Source organism: Pseudoliparis swirei, chromosome 4 (assembly GCF_029220125.1).
Source record: "Pseudoliparis swirei isolate HS2019 ecotype Mariana Trench chromosome 4, NWPU_hadal_v1, whole genome shotgun sequence".
NCBI lineage: Eukaryota > Metazoa > Chordata > Actinopteri > Perciformes > Liparidae > Pseudoliparis > Pseudoliparis swirei.
Window position 1 is genome coordinate 30,269,464 of NC_079391.1, and position 16,679 is coordinate 30,286,142.

Consider the following 16,679-nt stretch of genomic DNA (forward strand, 5'->3'; position numbering starts at 1 on the left):
ATCACACAGTGTCCGAACCTCAACCGCAGTGAGTACCGCGATTACGCAGTCGCACGTCGCGTTCCGACCGCGCACTGAGGGTGGAACGAAGAGGGGAAAAACACGTTGTTAGCGCAATGAGCTCCGCGGTGACCTCTCCCCGCTGATCACGGACGAAGCCTCCCCTCCGTTCCATCATCTCCCGACGTCCCCAGTAATCTTTATTTGCGCTGTAATTCAGATTCAGTGCAGCCTCCTCCAGAGACTCTACTTCCTGAGAATACTCAGGAATTACCACCTCAGACAGGATCTGCTTGTGTCCTTCTACCGCTGCTCCGTGGAGAGCGTCCTCACCTATTGCATCTGCGTGTGGTTCCTCAGCTGCACAGCCGCAGAGAGGAACGCGCTTCAGAGGGTCGTCAACTCGGCCCAGAAGATCATCGGGTGCCCCCTCCCCTCCCTGCAAGAACTGTACAGCTCTCGCTGCCTTAAGAAGGCAGTCAAGATCCTCAAGGATCCATCTCACCCGGGCAACGAACACTTTGTACGGCTGCGCTCAGGCAGGCGCTTCAAGACTATGTATACCCGGACCAACAGACTTAAGTTCAGCTTCTTTCCGAGGGCCATAAGCGCACTAAACGCTGCTAAGTTTTTAGAGAGTCAAATGTCGCATCCCCGTTCAATATGAGGAATCGTGCAATAAAAAACTTAGGTTTACACTAAGAAATATGCCTAGTTTACATACGTAGTTTATTATACTTATTTTTATATTTATATTTACATCCATAGATCTCATTTATACTTATGTATAGTTCCCCTATGTCTATTTATGATTCATTCTGGTTTTTATATTGTCTTGTTTATATTGTCTTGTTGTTTTTATATTGTCTATTGTCCTATTAGCACCTTGGGATTGCATCTAAATTTCGTTGTTCCTTTGCACAATGACAAATAAAGATCATTCATTCATTCATTCATTCATTCATTCATCCTCCATCTGTTTACTGTCAAACAGATTAAGACACGAGGCCACCGCCGCCGTCCCACTGTCTCTGTTACCAATCAATAAGGTGTGTAATCACACCGTGTCGCTTTATTATTGATGCCAGCCGCCAGCCGAAGGCCGAGAGTAAACAGATGTGCGAGGGGTTTCCCGTTCTGTTTGCTGCCGGGCGACAGGAGCCGCGCTCCGAATACATTTAGTGAGGCGATTACCTGTTCTGTTTCCTCTCATTGTTGATCGACTATCTAAATGCTTCCTTCTTGCTCTCTTCCCCTCCTCCTCTTCCCCGTTTTGGTGCTTTCCCTTTCCCCCGTTGAGCCTGTCCGACCTGCAGCGATTTCCTGAGCCTGGTGCAAGGCATCATGGACCTCCAGGAGCTACTGGCCAAGATGACCCTGAAGGTAAGAGCAAGGAAATATACCACCACCACCAGTAGCTCACCAGACCCTCCGGCCTATGCGCTACCAGTGTAGTATGTGTGTGCCCCAAGAGACAAAACATTGCATGTTTACTCCTTGGGAGTGAAACAAGATTTATTAAGGGAATAGTTGGGGGGGGGGGGGGACGGATTTGTATACTTCAAATTAAATGAAACAAATGATGGAGATACAGGTGGGCGGGGCTTATCCGGATAGATTTGTCTGGAGCGGCAGAATCTGGGACGTTCACATACACACAAACTGAGTTTTAGTAAGATGCTGATGAAGAACACTTAATGGTGTCACAAATTTTTTGTCAGGTTTCGAGATAATTAAAAAAAAGAACCCCGGATAGTGTGAAATGTAGGCAATCATGTCGGTGTTAAATAAAAGTATCCAGTTAAAAGATCCACTTTTTCCTTTCCCAGTTGGAGCTGACAAATAAATAAATAAATGAAAATGAATAAATAAGTGCGTTCTTCACCACGGCGGGAGGCAACCGAATCCTTTGATTTACTTGATGTCTTCGTTGTCGTGCATTTTTCTTATTCCTCATATCATTTCCAACAAGAGGGTGCCTAACGAAAGATTTAGAATTATTATTGGGAGACAAAAACTAAATGAACCTGCACCTCAATCTGTCTTCTTTAAAAACTATGATTATCCTTACAGTTATTATTGTGAGAGTGGATTGATGTGGATTTAAAAGACCCAGAAAAGATATTAATGTGCATGCAAACCGACAGCTCCTCTTGTTGTCGTGGTTTAGTTTTTTGGATGAAACGCTGGTACCGCTTTCACTTTGGAGATGCATCACAGGAGTAGTCGTGTATTTTATTCAGTCAATCATTACAATATAATACAATATTATTCTAAATAATATACAAAACAGAAAGACGGAAAAGGTATAGGTAGAAGTAAAAAATGCTTATATATTTATCTATAATTATTATAATCAAATACATTTAGAAAATTAATATAAAATAAATCGGATAATTAATAAAACGGTAGAGAGAAATGAGATGTCTCTCCTTGAGAGGGACGGCAAAGAAGAGGACAGAGTCTGTCTAACTGCTGACGCTGCAACCTGCCTCGCACCCCGATGCACCGGGTCCAAAAGTCGATTCCATGCAAAGTCAACATACAGACGCGAGTGGTTGCGATAGACGCACATTTTTCGCGTTTGATGCGAATTGCACGAAGATTTGCCTCTTTCGCCACACGTTTAAATATTTCAACTTTGGCGAAGAATTCGCCCGACACCGAGTTGCGACAGCCAATCGGCGTCGAGCTGCTCCGCCGTTGTTGAGTCTAACTGCTGCTGCTCTAATGGAGCTGGAAGAGACAGTCATTCAGACGTGATCGGAGGAAGTCACCGAGCTGTGTGAGTCTACGGGTGATGTCATGTATAAATATATATATTATATTAATGTTATGAACCCAGACACGAGGGCCTTAGATGTTCCCACGTTTGTGGGATGTCCCCAACAAGTATAAAGCAGAACTAGTGGTTAGTTCTTCATGGTGGATGAAGGAAGTGATAACTGTTTCCACGGAGTAAAGCCACGAATATTCACACTTTTAGTGTGAACGCACCACAACAAAGAGTTATTTCTTCAGCATGGCGATCCAACATTAGTCCGACATCCTCTGTAGCCACGCCCCTGAACACCTCTCGATAAAGCAAATGGAGTTTGCTCATTCGCAATTGTGCCGGGACTGAAAAAGACCTTGAGATGTTTGCTGCTTGGGGGAGAAAAAAGATGTTTGCGCTTTCATGTCAGATGAAGGATTAAGAGGATGAGAGATTAAATGTTTTATGAGCTTATCTTGTGTGTTTTTAGGACAAGCCGTACTTGTGTTTGAAGGTCATTGTTCGTTTGGTCTTGTTGCTGTGAACGGGTGATGATGATCCACACAATGATTTCAAAGATTCTCTTTGCCGAAGCTTTGTAATCTTTGCACATCACATCTCGGGTCTGTACGTTATCGCTGCCTAGATTGTATTTTCAAGGTTTATTAGACTATAAATCCCATGTTAGATGCATTTAGCTGCTTGTATGTATTAATTGTTAGTGTCTAGAAGGGCTTCTGAGCGACACTAATTATCTGTTCATCTGTCTATTAGTGTGACTATTATTGGACTCCTTATTACACGTAGTTCGTATTCTAGCTTTTGACTACAGTATATGAGAAATACACCGTAATATTCTGTGTATATGCGTAAATATAGACGTTCAAAGATAATTGGTTTTCCTAATTAAAATAACTGCTGCGTACACGAATCCAGGGATGTAAACAAGTCCCCGTTACAGTGCACCTCTACTCTAATCGAGCCGTTCTCAGCTGGCTAACGTTAGCCTAGCATGTTGACACGAGTAATAGCACCCGAGTTACTGCTGAGCTAACGCCAGAGGGGCTAACAGCCCGGCTGTATACCGCGTACTCCATTCTCCGGGAGCATGCACCGCGGAATGCCTCCAAAATGGAAGTTTAAGTATGATTTCACCTGGTGTGCAACACACTCGCCCCCCTACCTAGTGCTCCAAAACGAAAAGGTGTCGGGTAATGGCGACTGCACTGGCACAACAGGAGGCTAACAGGTGGCGTGCTTTCGGCGGTGCAGCCGCGGTGGGGGGGGGGGGGGGGCACGCAACATCTGCATCACTGTGTGTGTGATTGACTGCGTGCATGAGCGAGCGCTATCCGGTGGGAGCGAATGGAGCAAGGACGTCTTGGCGGGCGGGCGAGCCATAGAATAACTTTTGGTTTAAATAAGGGTGAAATGAAGAACATTACCCTCCCGCTGTGTCCTCCTCCACGTGAACACACACACACACACACACACCGGCCCATTGCCACCTGACCTCGTTGCCTCCGCCCCGCTGCGGCTCGGATAGGCGGCCGTCTCCGACTTGAGATATTCAGCGTGAGGTGAATAATTGCTCGGTGCCGAGTGTGTCGTGGAGGGGAGATGGTCCGTGTGGATTAGCATTCCATTATTCACATGTACTACACCTGTGTTTGAGAAGATTTTATGCCAAATGAAATAGTACAAATGACTAAATGTTATCTTTTTTTGTAATAATGCTACAGCATGGAGTATCAACACCAATACTTTTGTTATTTTACCCTCTTTAAAAGGTTTGATCAACCAAGTAACACAACGAAACTCCAGTATTAAATATCCATCTAGTTTCAGTGTCTCATATTCCGTCCTTCAAAGCCAGAAGAATTTGTGCAAATAAGATAAAGAAATAAACAGCTGATGGCTGTATCTCAAAAGAGAGATAAGTGGATATTATGAATGCACTCGATACGTATTTACCATCTTCAGATTTTTGTGATTTTTTGATAATTCCCTTTTTTATGCCAGAAATTCTGTGGCGTGTGAAAACGACTCTCGGGACCCCTAAACTGTACATTTCCATATCATGTTCCAGGCTCCCTGTTTATTCTTAAGCCATTTGCTTATTGCTATATAAATATACTGATGCAGGAATCGTTAAAGATTCTCCTCCATTGCTGCTGCCGTGGATTCCCTCGTGTGGAAGCCATGGAAAGCGGTTTTCGAGTGCATCCAGTGTTCCTGTTCCGGAGGATTCAGGGTCCGTGTGTCTGCTGTATAAATGTTTGTTATTATTTCAGAATAGCTGGTTTTATTTACTGGCAAGGTTGAACCCAAAGTTGCTCCCCGAAGTATGCACGTAAAATAGCTCATCCAGGAGGCGCATGTCTGTGTTTACTGGAGGCCGGACTCCAAGACCAGGTTTCAAATGAGGGGTGAAAAGTTAGTGTGGAAAGTTTAGTTAGTTTTTGTTTTTTAGTTATTTCTATATATATTCTGCATTTTTCTTCTTATTCTATTCTATTTTGTATATATATATATATATATTGTGCTTTTGAATTTTATTCTTAAAAGTTAGTTTTTATTTTATTAGTTCATTTTAAATATTTATTATTTCTGTATATATTCAGCATTTTTCTTATTCTATTTATATTTTATATATATATATATATTTATATTGTGCATTTTTTATTCATTATATTTTATTGCTCACCTCTGTTTGTTTGGAAAAAGGGGAGGGGCTAAGCAATTAATTGGATCAAACCATCAGTCCATCAAACTGCGAAATGAATACCATTTCCATCAAGAAAAGCTCTCTGTGCTTTCTTTGCTGTTATTCCAATGAATAAATGCTCTTCAGTGGTGATCTACCTGATGCCACTGCAGCATGTACAACATGATGTTCCCGCGATCTCTTTGCAACCAGCTGCCGGGAGATCATGTGGTTCATCATACATTTATTGAATTTTTTTCTTCCATGATGGTATATATATATTTTTTAGCTGCGTACAACGGCGTGTACAATATTTAAGCTTATTTATGGAAGGCGAGGAGTTGCCGTCTACCCATTCACATCCTCACCATCACTGGCATTATTGAGCCTTCAAACGCAGCCTCGGGTTTCTGGAGCGTCACTGTGGGTTTGTTTCATTGCTACAGCCGACATGTTTATGGCGGACATCCCAGATATGAATCACAAACACCTAATGAATGACTCTTGGACCAAGCCTGATCTGCTCCCAGAGGTTAAACACGGGCGACGCGTATCCCTCAAACAAGCACGCAAGCAATAAAGTTAAAAGGCTATTTTTTCCTTTCGTCTTCATCTTCTCCGTCAGTATTTCTCTCGTGTCTCGTACCATAGGAGATGCATGCCTATTAGCCTCTGAATACTTTGTGTGATATCGCCACGGCATTTGACATCTCGGGCGCTCACACAAAAGCAGCCGGGGGGACTCCTCCAGATGAAGTTGAAAGCCTAAGTGGCATCAAGCAATTTTCTTCTTTGTTGTTTAATTATTTATCTTCCGCGAGAAGCCTCCTCTCGTTCGCCGGCGAGCCCTCTCCTCCTGACTGCGCGGCCCGGGCGGGTCTCAGAGGAGCAGAGGGGGCGGCGGCAGCCTCAAGTGTCTTAAGTGGACCTGCTGTCTCTTCCTGTTGACCCACGGCCGCCCGGATCAATCGGCCCTTTGAGTTCCTCCACCGCGGGGGTCAGACGCTACCTCTGTTTTATAGGTATCTTAACAAAGTGGTTTGTGTGTAAACCAGCCAGCGCCGAGGCCAAGAGGGAGCTCTGATGACGGGAAAAGATTTGTTATGGATTAACACGCCGTTACGTTAACTGATGTTAGGAAAACAAACCTCTTTTTACGAAACGCCAGGTTAGTGACGGTTCAGCTCCTCCATGAACTCTGCCTGCACCAGTTGGAGGTTAAACCGGTGGTTCTCAAACTTGTTCTGTCGCGCCTCACTTCGGACGTAGAAAGATGTTCGGGCTCCCAAAAAATGTTTAACTAAATGGTCCACGCTGATTTTTTTTTGAAATAACAACTTTGTGTGACCCATGTGACTGTGCTTTCTCAAATAATAGAATATAGACACTTTTAATAAAACCAGATTGCACTAAAAAGTGAAATCACTTTGTTAGAATAGTGCAAATAAAGTTGTGCAAAAAAGAACTCAAATAGCTCATCGTGGCTGCAATGAACATTTTTGGCATTGGATATATTTTCAAGATAATAACAATAAGTGCAACCTGTGGAAAAACTAAACAAAACAAGTATATGAAGATAAAATAAATGATGAACTGAGTCCACCTCCTCTTTGCAGAATAACGTTTCCTGTCCTGTATGACACACGTCATCATATGACGGATGTTTAATGTCACAACAGCTGAAGGCTCCGTCTCCTCACAGTGAACACAGTGGTGCTTTCAGGGACCTTGTTTTTATGAAATTGACCACGCTGATAGCATCACAACCTTGTGTAGTCCACGGCTCATTTAGGCTTCTCTGTCTATGACAGTGTTTCCATTTAGAGACACTCTTGACCAGCGCCTGACCATGGTCCGAACCATCGTCGCCATCGCGCATGTTCAACCTGTTAACGCCGTAACCGTCGCATAAATATTTACACGTACTGTTGTAACGTGAAGTTCTCCGCGCCCCACCTGTAATACCTCGGCGCCCCACAGTTTGAGAACCACTGGCTTAAACAGAGTCTGTGAACTAATCCAACTCCTTGTCCTCGAAATGACATTCACCCTCTGTACACAACGGGAAATATATTGAGAGCGGACCAGCCAATCAGGTCGTCATTTTGCGTTTTGTCCCGAAAATCATTTCCAAAAACTTGACTGACACCATATTTAATTGCTTTTTCATACAATGTGAACTCTTGTCAAACAATATAAATGTTTCCAAAAAAAAAAAAAAACTCCTACATAGGACTTTCCTTCACGCCGCAATAAAGTGTCAAAACACACTCGGCCATATTTAGCATTTTGACAAATTAGAACAGAAACAACATTTCTACTTGATATTTTATTGAGGTATTTTTTACATGAATACAATCTTCAAAAATAAGAATGCATAATAATAACTAGAACGGGCACTCGGTAGAGCGCATACCTTCGCATATCACAAGATTGGGCATTGAATTATGAAAATGTTGGCATTAGTTGCATCGCAATTGGATAAAAATTGACCGCGCTATGGTAAAAAGAAGATTTTGACCTTTTCATGACCTTGACCTTTGACCCGATCGATCCCATAATCTAATCAAATGGTCCCCGGATAATAACCAATCATCTCACCAAATTTCATGCGATTCGGTTTAACACTTTTTGTGTTATGCGAGTAACACGCATACAAATAAATAAATAAATACACGGCGATCAAAACATTACCTTCTGCATTTTCAATGCGAAGGTAATAAAAAATAAAAATAAAGTAAAAATGAACCATGCATCTGGCCAAGAAGGGCCATAAGGAAATACAAACAACGTTTCTCCGAGGCGTGTTTTGTTTCGCCGTGATTCCAAAGTTAATCCCGGCGCGTGCGGACCACACTCCCGCGACGCCTCCGTCAGTCAAAGGACTCGTGGCCGGCGTCCAGAGACGACGGCGTCGGCAGAGTGTCGGCTGAGGAGTAAGCCGGAGAGGAAGAGCAGATCAGTGTGAGCGGCTGTCATCCTGTCTGTCAGCGCTCAGTAGATTACAGCCCGAGGTCTGCAGCGTGAGCTGAATGGTGATCACTTATTATTCCGTCCCCTTCTAATAAGCAGCTCCCAGCGGAGCGGACCGGGGTACGCTGGGGGCGGTGTGTGTGTGTGTGCGTCTCTGTGTGTGTGTGTGTGTGTGTGTGTGGAGGTGAACGCTGTGACTTTTGACGTCCTCAGTTGAACTACGCCGAGTCTCGGCTGACCCAGTTGGAGGGCTGTGACTGCGAGAGGACGTGCTACGCCAACAGCGTGGTCTACCGGGACAAGGAGCTGTGGGCGGAGCCGGAGAACTGCAGGAACTGTGCGTGTAAGGTGAGCGTCGCCTCCATCGTCCCACCGATCGAGACGGAGGCGCCTGCTGTCAACTATTGCTCTGTAAAAAATAACTCCACCGCGGTTGAGGGGATTTATATTCACACCCCTCTGTCCTGAGACCCTTGATTCGGATGAGGAAAAACATAAACAACCTTTTTATGAGGGAAGGATTTTCCAGAGCAACACAGGAGGGAGGGGCGGGGTCATGTTTACATCTAGTTCTGAAATCTACTTTTAGATGTGATTGTCCTTAAGTGGAAACCAACAACCACCGGCAGCTGCAAGAAAATGATTCTGACCCGGTGCGTCAATAAATCTTCAGAGGAAGCAACTTAAGGCAACGGTTTTTTAACCCCGAACACCCAAGTCCCCTCTTTATATATATTTTGTTTATTATTTATTTAACCAGATACGGTTCCCAATGTGATGCAATATCTCTTCTAACGGGGAGTCCAGGTCAACGCACCGGGTCAGAATCATATAAGATGGCGCGGCTGTGTCCAGACGCCGTCGAGGTAGCTCCGCGGAGATTGTGCGCTCTTTTAGTTTTTGTGTTTTTTTAAAATATTTTCTTTGCCACAAACACATCGGCACTAACAGCATACGACCGCAGCACACTTTTGGACATAAACTTTTGCGCAAAACAAGGGGTTTTGTCCACTTTTTCCATCGATCCAGCGTGGCCGGCGGAGATCGTACGAGCGAACCACAACAACAACAGTGGAGCCGCAACTACGCGGAGACGTCGAAAACATCCAGCGAAACGGTGCGGAATTCCGAACAGACTGAGAGTTCAAGCCCACCGTCCACCTCTGCCCAGCATCCTTCTTGCTAACGTCCAGTCTCTGGAAAATAAGATGGATGATGTTAGGGCAAGGATCAGATTCCAACGGGACATGAGGGACTGTAACATCTTTTGTCTGACGGAAACATGGCTGACCCCGCTGGTGCCGGATCGAGTCATATGCCCAACCGAGTCCTTCTCTGTTTTCCGTGCAGACAGAACGGAAGAGTCTGGTAAATCTAAGGGTGGAGGGGTTTGCTTCATGACTAACAACAAGTGGTGCGACCCCAAGGACATTAAGACTCTTTCTCGCTCCTGCTCGCCGAACCTGGAACATCTGACGATCTCATGCCGTCCATTCTACCTTCCCCGGGAGTTCAGCTCGGTCATCACCACAGCCGTCTACATACCACCACAAGCGGACACCGACGTAGCACTATCGGACCTACATGATGTGTTATGTCGGCATCAGAACAAGTATCCCGACGCTGCTGTGGTGGTGGCTGGGGACTTAATAGGGCAAACCTAAAAAGTCATGCCGAACTTTCACCAGCACATTACGGTGCTACCAGAGGGAAAGAACGTTGGACCACTGCTATACGCCATTCAAGAGAGGCTACAAGGCTGTCTCTCTCCTCCGTTCGCAAATCGGACCATGCCGCCATTTTCTTGCTTCCGAGTACCGCAAAAGATCGCGCTGAAGCGGTAGTGACGAGGAACGAAGCGGTGGTCTGACCAATCAGAGGCTGAGCTACAGGACGCTTCATGCGTGTCGCCGACTGGGACATGATCCAATCCAGTTCCAGTGACGCCAGCGAGTTTGCGGAAGTAGCAATGAGCCTCATAGCAACGCTTAGCGGACACCATCGTCCCCACGGTAAAAGTTAGGGTCTTTCCTAACCAAAAGCCGTGGGTTGATAGATCCATCCGTGAAGCTGTGAACGCCTGCATTGCTGCCTATAACTCCGGTCTTGTATCCGCAACATGGACGAGTACAAGGCAGCGGTCTATGGACTGAGGAGGGCGGTGAAGAAGGCCAAGAGGAGGTACCGAGACAGAGTGGAATCACAGATGGAGCAGCGCGACACCAGGCGCCTATGGCAGGGGCTACGGACTATCACAGACTACCAGAGCAGACCCCGCAATGGTGAGTGCCGACGCATCCCTAGCGGACGACCTGAACTCATTTTATGCACGGTTTGAGGCTAGCAACAACAGCGCTAGCTCGCCGCTAACAACAACACCGTTAGCGTAGCCGAGGTGAGTTCTACCGCTGGGGATGAACACACACTCTCTGTGACCGAGCACAGTGTGAGGAGGGCTCTGTTGAGGGTGAACACCAGGAAAGCTGCAGGTCCAGATGGCATATCTGGGCGAGTACTGAAGACCTGTGCTAACCAGCTAGCTCCAGTGTTCACCACAATATTCAACCTCTCCTGGCTGAGTCCGTGGTCCCCGCCTGCTTCAAGAGATCCACTATTGTCCCTGTGCCCAAGAATGCTTCTCCAGCATGTATGAATGACTACCGACCGTGGCCCTCACCTCGGTGGTCATGAAATGCTTTGAGAGGCTGATAAAGGACTACATCTGCGCCTTCCTCCTTCCTCCATGGACCCGCTGCAGTTTGCTTATCGCCCAAACAGATCCACGGATGATGCTGTCTCCGAGGTACTGCACACCACACTCTCTCATCTGGACAGCCAGAGGGGGCTATGTCAGACTGCTGTTCATTGATTATAGTTCAGCTTTCAACACCATAGTCCCTCCAGACTGGCCGGCAAGCTGATTGAGCTGGGACTGAACACCCCTGTGTGCTTGGATCCTGGACTTCCTGACCGCCAGGCCACAGGTGGTCAGGGTGGGCAGACACACTCCAAATCCCTCACCCTGAACACAGGATCCCCAAGGGTTGCGTCCTCAGCCCCTACTGTACTCCCTGTACACACATGACTGTGTGGCCAGGTTCAGCTCCAACACCATCATCAAGTTTGCGGATGACACAGTGGTGGTGGGCCTGATCTCCGACAACGACGAGAAGGCCTACCTGGAGGAAGTTGCTGATCTGTCACCCTGGTGCCGGGACAACAGCCTCATCATGAATGTCACCAAAACTAAGGAGCTGATTGTGGACTTTAGGAGGGTACAACAACAGAGGACGTACTCACCACTGGGGATTAACGGGACTACTGTGGAGAGGGTGAGCGGTATAAATACCTGGGAGTCCACATCACCGAGGATCTGACATGGTCAACGAACACAGACACTCTGGTGAGAAAGGCAAGGCAGCGCCTCTACCACCTCAGGCAGCTGAGGAAATTTAAAGTTTCCCAGAGGATCCTTCAGTCCTTCTACTCTGGAGCTGTAGAGAGCGCCCTGACAGGAAGCATCACAGCCTGGTTTGGCAACTGCTCCGCTCAGGACAGGAAGGCTCTGCAGAGAGTAGTGCTCGGCTGAGCGCACTATTGAACCACACTCCCACCCTGCAGGACTTGTACACCAGGAGGTGCAGAACCAGAGCTGGCAGGATCATGAAGGATCCTCACCACCCCAACAACAGACTGTTTCAGCTGCTGCGGTCAGGCAGGCGCCCGTAGTCACGCTGCAAGAACAGAGAGACTGAGACGGAGTTTCTTTCCTCAGGCCATCAGGACTGTGAACTCCGACCTCACCAGGACCCCCACATAGACCCACACAACTGCCCCTCTTAGGCACACACACACACACACACACACACACTTACTGTAAATATTGTGTTGTTTTTTATTGTAAATAGTGTGTACTTGTTGCCCTTGCACATTCCTGCTGAGCATTGCCACTTTCATTTCACTGCACACCCTGTGTGTGTATGTGACAAATAAAACATCTTGAATCTTGAATCTTGAAGAGGGGCAGCAAGTAAAACAACAACAACAATCATTCAGCCATCGGAGGCTAAAAAAGGTTCAATCAGGAGAGACGTAGTTCAAATTCCGCAATAATCTTTGTTACATCGTTATAGCTAAATTGAATCGTGCATAGTCTTTTGGCGATCGGACTCTATCCTGAAGCCGGAGACACAAGGGGCGGTGGCGCTGAGTTCTGATCCGATACACGGCCCCCTGGAGTCCAGACACTGGTGGTGGTGAAGAAAGGAGTTGCTGCCTGGAGGCGACTGGGGTGGAGGGTCGCCTGGCAACTGATTGCCGAGTAGAGAACTCCTTTAAACTTTGGCAGCAACGATCTGATTGGCTTAGAGATATAGTGCAGCATCCAATTAGTCACTTTGAAGTGGACTCCCGCCCAGATCAGCTGATGACGTAATCACTGGGAGACTGAGACACGACGCATGACCCGCCGAGTTCAGAGCGTCTTCCTTCCTGAACCACCGCTTCAGCTCCATCTGCACTTGAGAGCAACACAGTGGTTGAGTCATAACACATCAATCGTAGCGATAGTCGGGCGTTGGGACCATGTGGAGAATGTTCTCGATCATCATTAAATGGGGTAAACATAGCGAAGTCTATTCATTCCCCCTTTTTAAGAAGCTTTAGGAATATAAAAATGATCTCATTCGGCATGTCTGAGAGTGGCTTATTCCCTTTTACGTATTTCTTTAAGCATTCTTTCCTTGAAAGTGAAAGGAAATCAGGCGAAGGCCAGATGGGGAATAAAAGTCTGAACAACCAAAGAGCCCCAATGCTCTCATCTAATGTCCCATATGATGTGTACACTGTGTCACGTATTCAAACTCAAGACACCATGGGGTGTTTTCAACTCCCAAGTACATCAAGTAAGACTTTCAAGACATAATAATAGGCAGATATGCATTTTGGGTACACCAAAATGGCAAGTGTAAGGATTTAAAACCACATAATCTTTATCAGCATCACAGATTGTTGATGCATCAAAGATTTTTCTATTTCTTTCCTCAACCGTCAACACTTAGCTCCCTTAACTTGTCTCCTCATCAGTCCTCCCTCGCTGCCATCACGTCCCCCTGCCCCCCTAACAAGCCACCTCCCCTCCCCAATAAGGCTCCGAGCCCGCACACCGCGGGAGCCAGACTCTGAAATGTGTTGAATCGGGCCGCCCCGGCGCCTCTGGGAATTCGACTCGCCGCATCGCTGCACATCAAGCGCGGGGTGGAGTTTAGTCGCTCCGATTTTCCTCCCGCGGACATGCCATTAACTGATAACCGCGGCCGTCCACGGGGGAACCATTTTCGATGACTCATGGAATGAGAGGGCGCTCGCAGAGAGAGATATCGGCCTCCGGAAGAGAGAAAAAAAAATGAAGGCAGTCCTTCAGGGCCCGAATAACCACCTGCTATCAGCAGGCCGGCCCCGTCTCAGAACCCGCCATCCAGCGCTCGTTGATGAATCTCTTATCTTGACTGTATGACATTGTCATCTTTTTATTATTCTTCCTAAATATGATATCTTTTAGCTTCAGATGGTGGGATTGTGAACAGTTGTGTGTCGGTTTGCGTGGCGCTGACGGCAAAATCATTTCTCGCTATTGGATTAAACTCTTGCTGGGGTCATGGGAACCATTTTATTATTCTTATTTTCCCCTCAGATAAAGATATCCAATTCCATGAATGAGTGCAAATTGAGACGTACAAAAGGAAGCGGGCGCCGGCGTGTTGATGTCGCGCGACGGAGTGTTCACAGCTTTGTGCGCCCGGTGTTCCCCACAGAACGGAGCGGTGGAGTGTCGCAGGATCTTCTGTCCGCCGGCAAACTGCTCCGAGGACTCGGTGCCCGTTCACGTTGACGGGACCTGCTGCAAGAAATGCAGACGTGAGTATCGGCCGCACGCACTGAGATCGAGCGGGACGCGGAGGGAGTGTGAAAAATACCTTTAGCACCACCCAAATCAAGACACTTGATCAACCGCTCACGACTTCTCCTTCGTTTTCCTCACAAATCTATTTATTTATTTATTTTATTCACATTTATTTCACCAGGAAAAAACTAATTGAGATTAAAAATCTCCTTTACAAGAGTGTCCTGGCCAAGACATCAGCAGTAGCACATTAAACAAAGTGTCAGACATACAGCATGAAACAGTGACAAAATTAAAAGAAAAAAGAAAAATATTTTAGTCAAAAAAACATTCACCACCAGATGAACCTTCCTACAACTCTTTCAATCTATTTTTAAAAACACCTAAATAGACAATTCCTCTGCAGCAAACCTAATATATTTATATATTTATGTATTTATATATTTATATTTATTTATATGTATATGTATTTATATGTATGTATATATATATGTGTATATATATATATTTTTATATATATATATTCTATACCCTGAATTCTACCGCTGTTCACATGGACTACTCATATTCTCTCTCAAAGCAGCATAGAGGTAAGAATGATGTCATCTCTCCACAGCTGCTTTAAAAAATAATGTTATATCCATTCTTCTCTATAATCATTTCGGTTTCATCAACACATGTCAATGGAGACTCTTTCCACGATGCCTGAAGATTAAAATAACAGAGTTTGGTCATGGCAGAAGACGAGCACTCCTAGTGGACGTAAGCGTCGGCGGCCGAGCTTCTGGACCCATTTTTTAAATCGCTGTCGGCGAGATGAGAAAACGTAGACGTAGGGTCCGGCTGGAAGAATACTCAAGTTATTAAACCCTTTGAGGATTGTTGATATCCTTTTTAATTGGATGGAGAGGTAATATGTCACGGTAATGACGATTTAAAAAGTTTGACATGAGCATGAATAGCGGCGCTATTAGATCATCGGTGAAGCGGTCGAGCTTTGATCTTCTCTTCGTTATATTTCCAGAGTTTAGAGGATGGTGTTTTTTTGGTGTGTTTTTTTTTGCCTTTCTGGAACTAAAAAAGTCAAGAGCCAAAAGTTCTATCTGGAACGTCATGCAGCGGCGCACCAGTGTCACCCAGGAGACGGTCATCATACCACAAACGTCCAAGGGCGGGGCTCCATCGACGTGACCACGAACACGGGCTGAACGCATCCAAACAATTCACCAGCGCCGTCTCTTTTTGATGTAGCTCAGCTGGTCTGCTCCACATCCTTTTTGAAAGCTACCAGAGACACAAACCAGAGGGCGGCCGACTGCGTCTGACGCTCTGCTGGCACAACACAACCAGCATCGCCACATCCCCAAGAGCAGAGATCACAGCCGCCGCGGAAGCTCTACATCGAGTGAGAAGCGCACAGCGTTTCTCTCGCTCCAAAAAAAAAACCCACGGAATCCTCCGTAGGATAGGTCGCCTTTTGAATAACGCCATCCCTCCGCTCGGTGCTCCTTCCTCCTCCTCTTCCTCCTCCTGGGACCATCAGAGCTCTGGCGCAGCGGTCCAGAGCAGCGACTGAGCGCCCTGGAGAGGAGGCGACGAGCAGGGCTTGGTATCGTGTGTCTCGTTTTTTTCTTTCTTCTTTCTCTCTTCTATTTCTGCTCGGCCCGCCCCCCGGAGGGATTACGCGCCGGGCTCGCTCTCCTCCGTTGTGTTCCTAATGCGCCGTCACCTTCCCTCGCTCCGCTTACGCACACGAGGCCGGGAACAACTTTGTTTCTGACGGAATTAACTATGCAGAACTTCAGGGGACTTTACCTCCTCTTCTATTCCCCCCAAGGGTCTTTCTCTACTTTTAAAAGTGCCACGGGAGCCGCCACGGCCCCGACTCATAATGCCTTTGCTCTGCTGCACATCCACGGTGTCGCTCAAGCGGTTGTGTTTTTTGTGCCCCCCCCCGCAGCGAAATGCACCTACAGGGGCCAGACCTTCGCCGAAGGCCAGCGCTTCCTCTCCCGGAGCTGCAGGGAATGCAAGGTAACGTTTAGCGTCTCCATGGTAACGCTTCAGGTCTCCAGGGTCAGCATGCAGGACTCCTCTCTCGGCGTCGATGCGTAACGATTCTGCGCGGCGGACCGCTCGATGTGTTATTCAATTAGCCAGCGGGTCGTATTAGTTTTTCGCCTCCGTCCCCCGATCTGATCAATCTACCTTTTTTCTTTCTTTCTTTCTTTACTTCTTCTTCTTCTCTCTAATAGTGATAACCTGGTAATTAGAAAGAATATGAAACGGCGCAGCACAGAGGCCTGATTTGAATAGAAGCTTCATCACGGCGTGGATTATAA

The 16,679-nt window shown here is 46.5% G+C and overlaps 1 protein-coding gene across 1 annotated transcript in view; it reads left to right on the plus strand.

The window, feature by feature from the left end:
* The window catches only part of LOC130192529 (protein kinase C-binding protein NELL1-like), a 238,494-nt gene that overhangs the window by 99,896 nt on the left and 121,919 nt on the right, over positions 1 to 16,679 (plus strand). Inside the window, 5 exon segments of the mRNA XM_056412589.1 lie at positions 1 to 28; positions 1,301 to 1,383; positions 8,649 to 8,783; positions 14,249 to 14,351; positions 16,298 to 16,371. The exon segment at positions 1 to 28 is cut by the window's left edge and continues 45 nt beyond it. Of these exon segments, the coding sequence (XP_056268564.1) occupies positions 1 to 28; positions 1,301 to 1,383; positions 8,649 to 8,783; positions 14,249 to 14,351; positions 16,298 to 16,371 (423 nt within the window).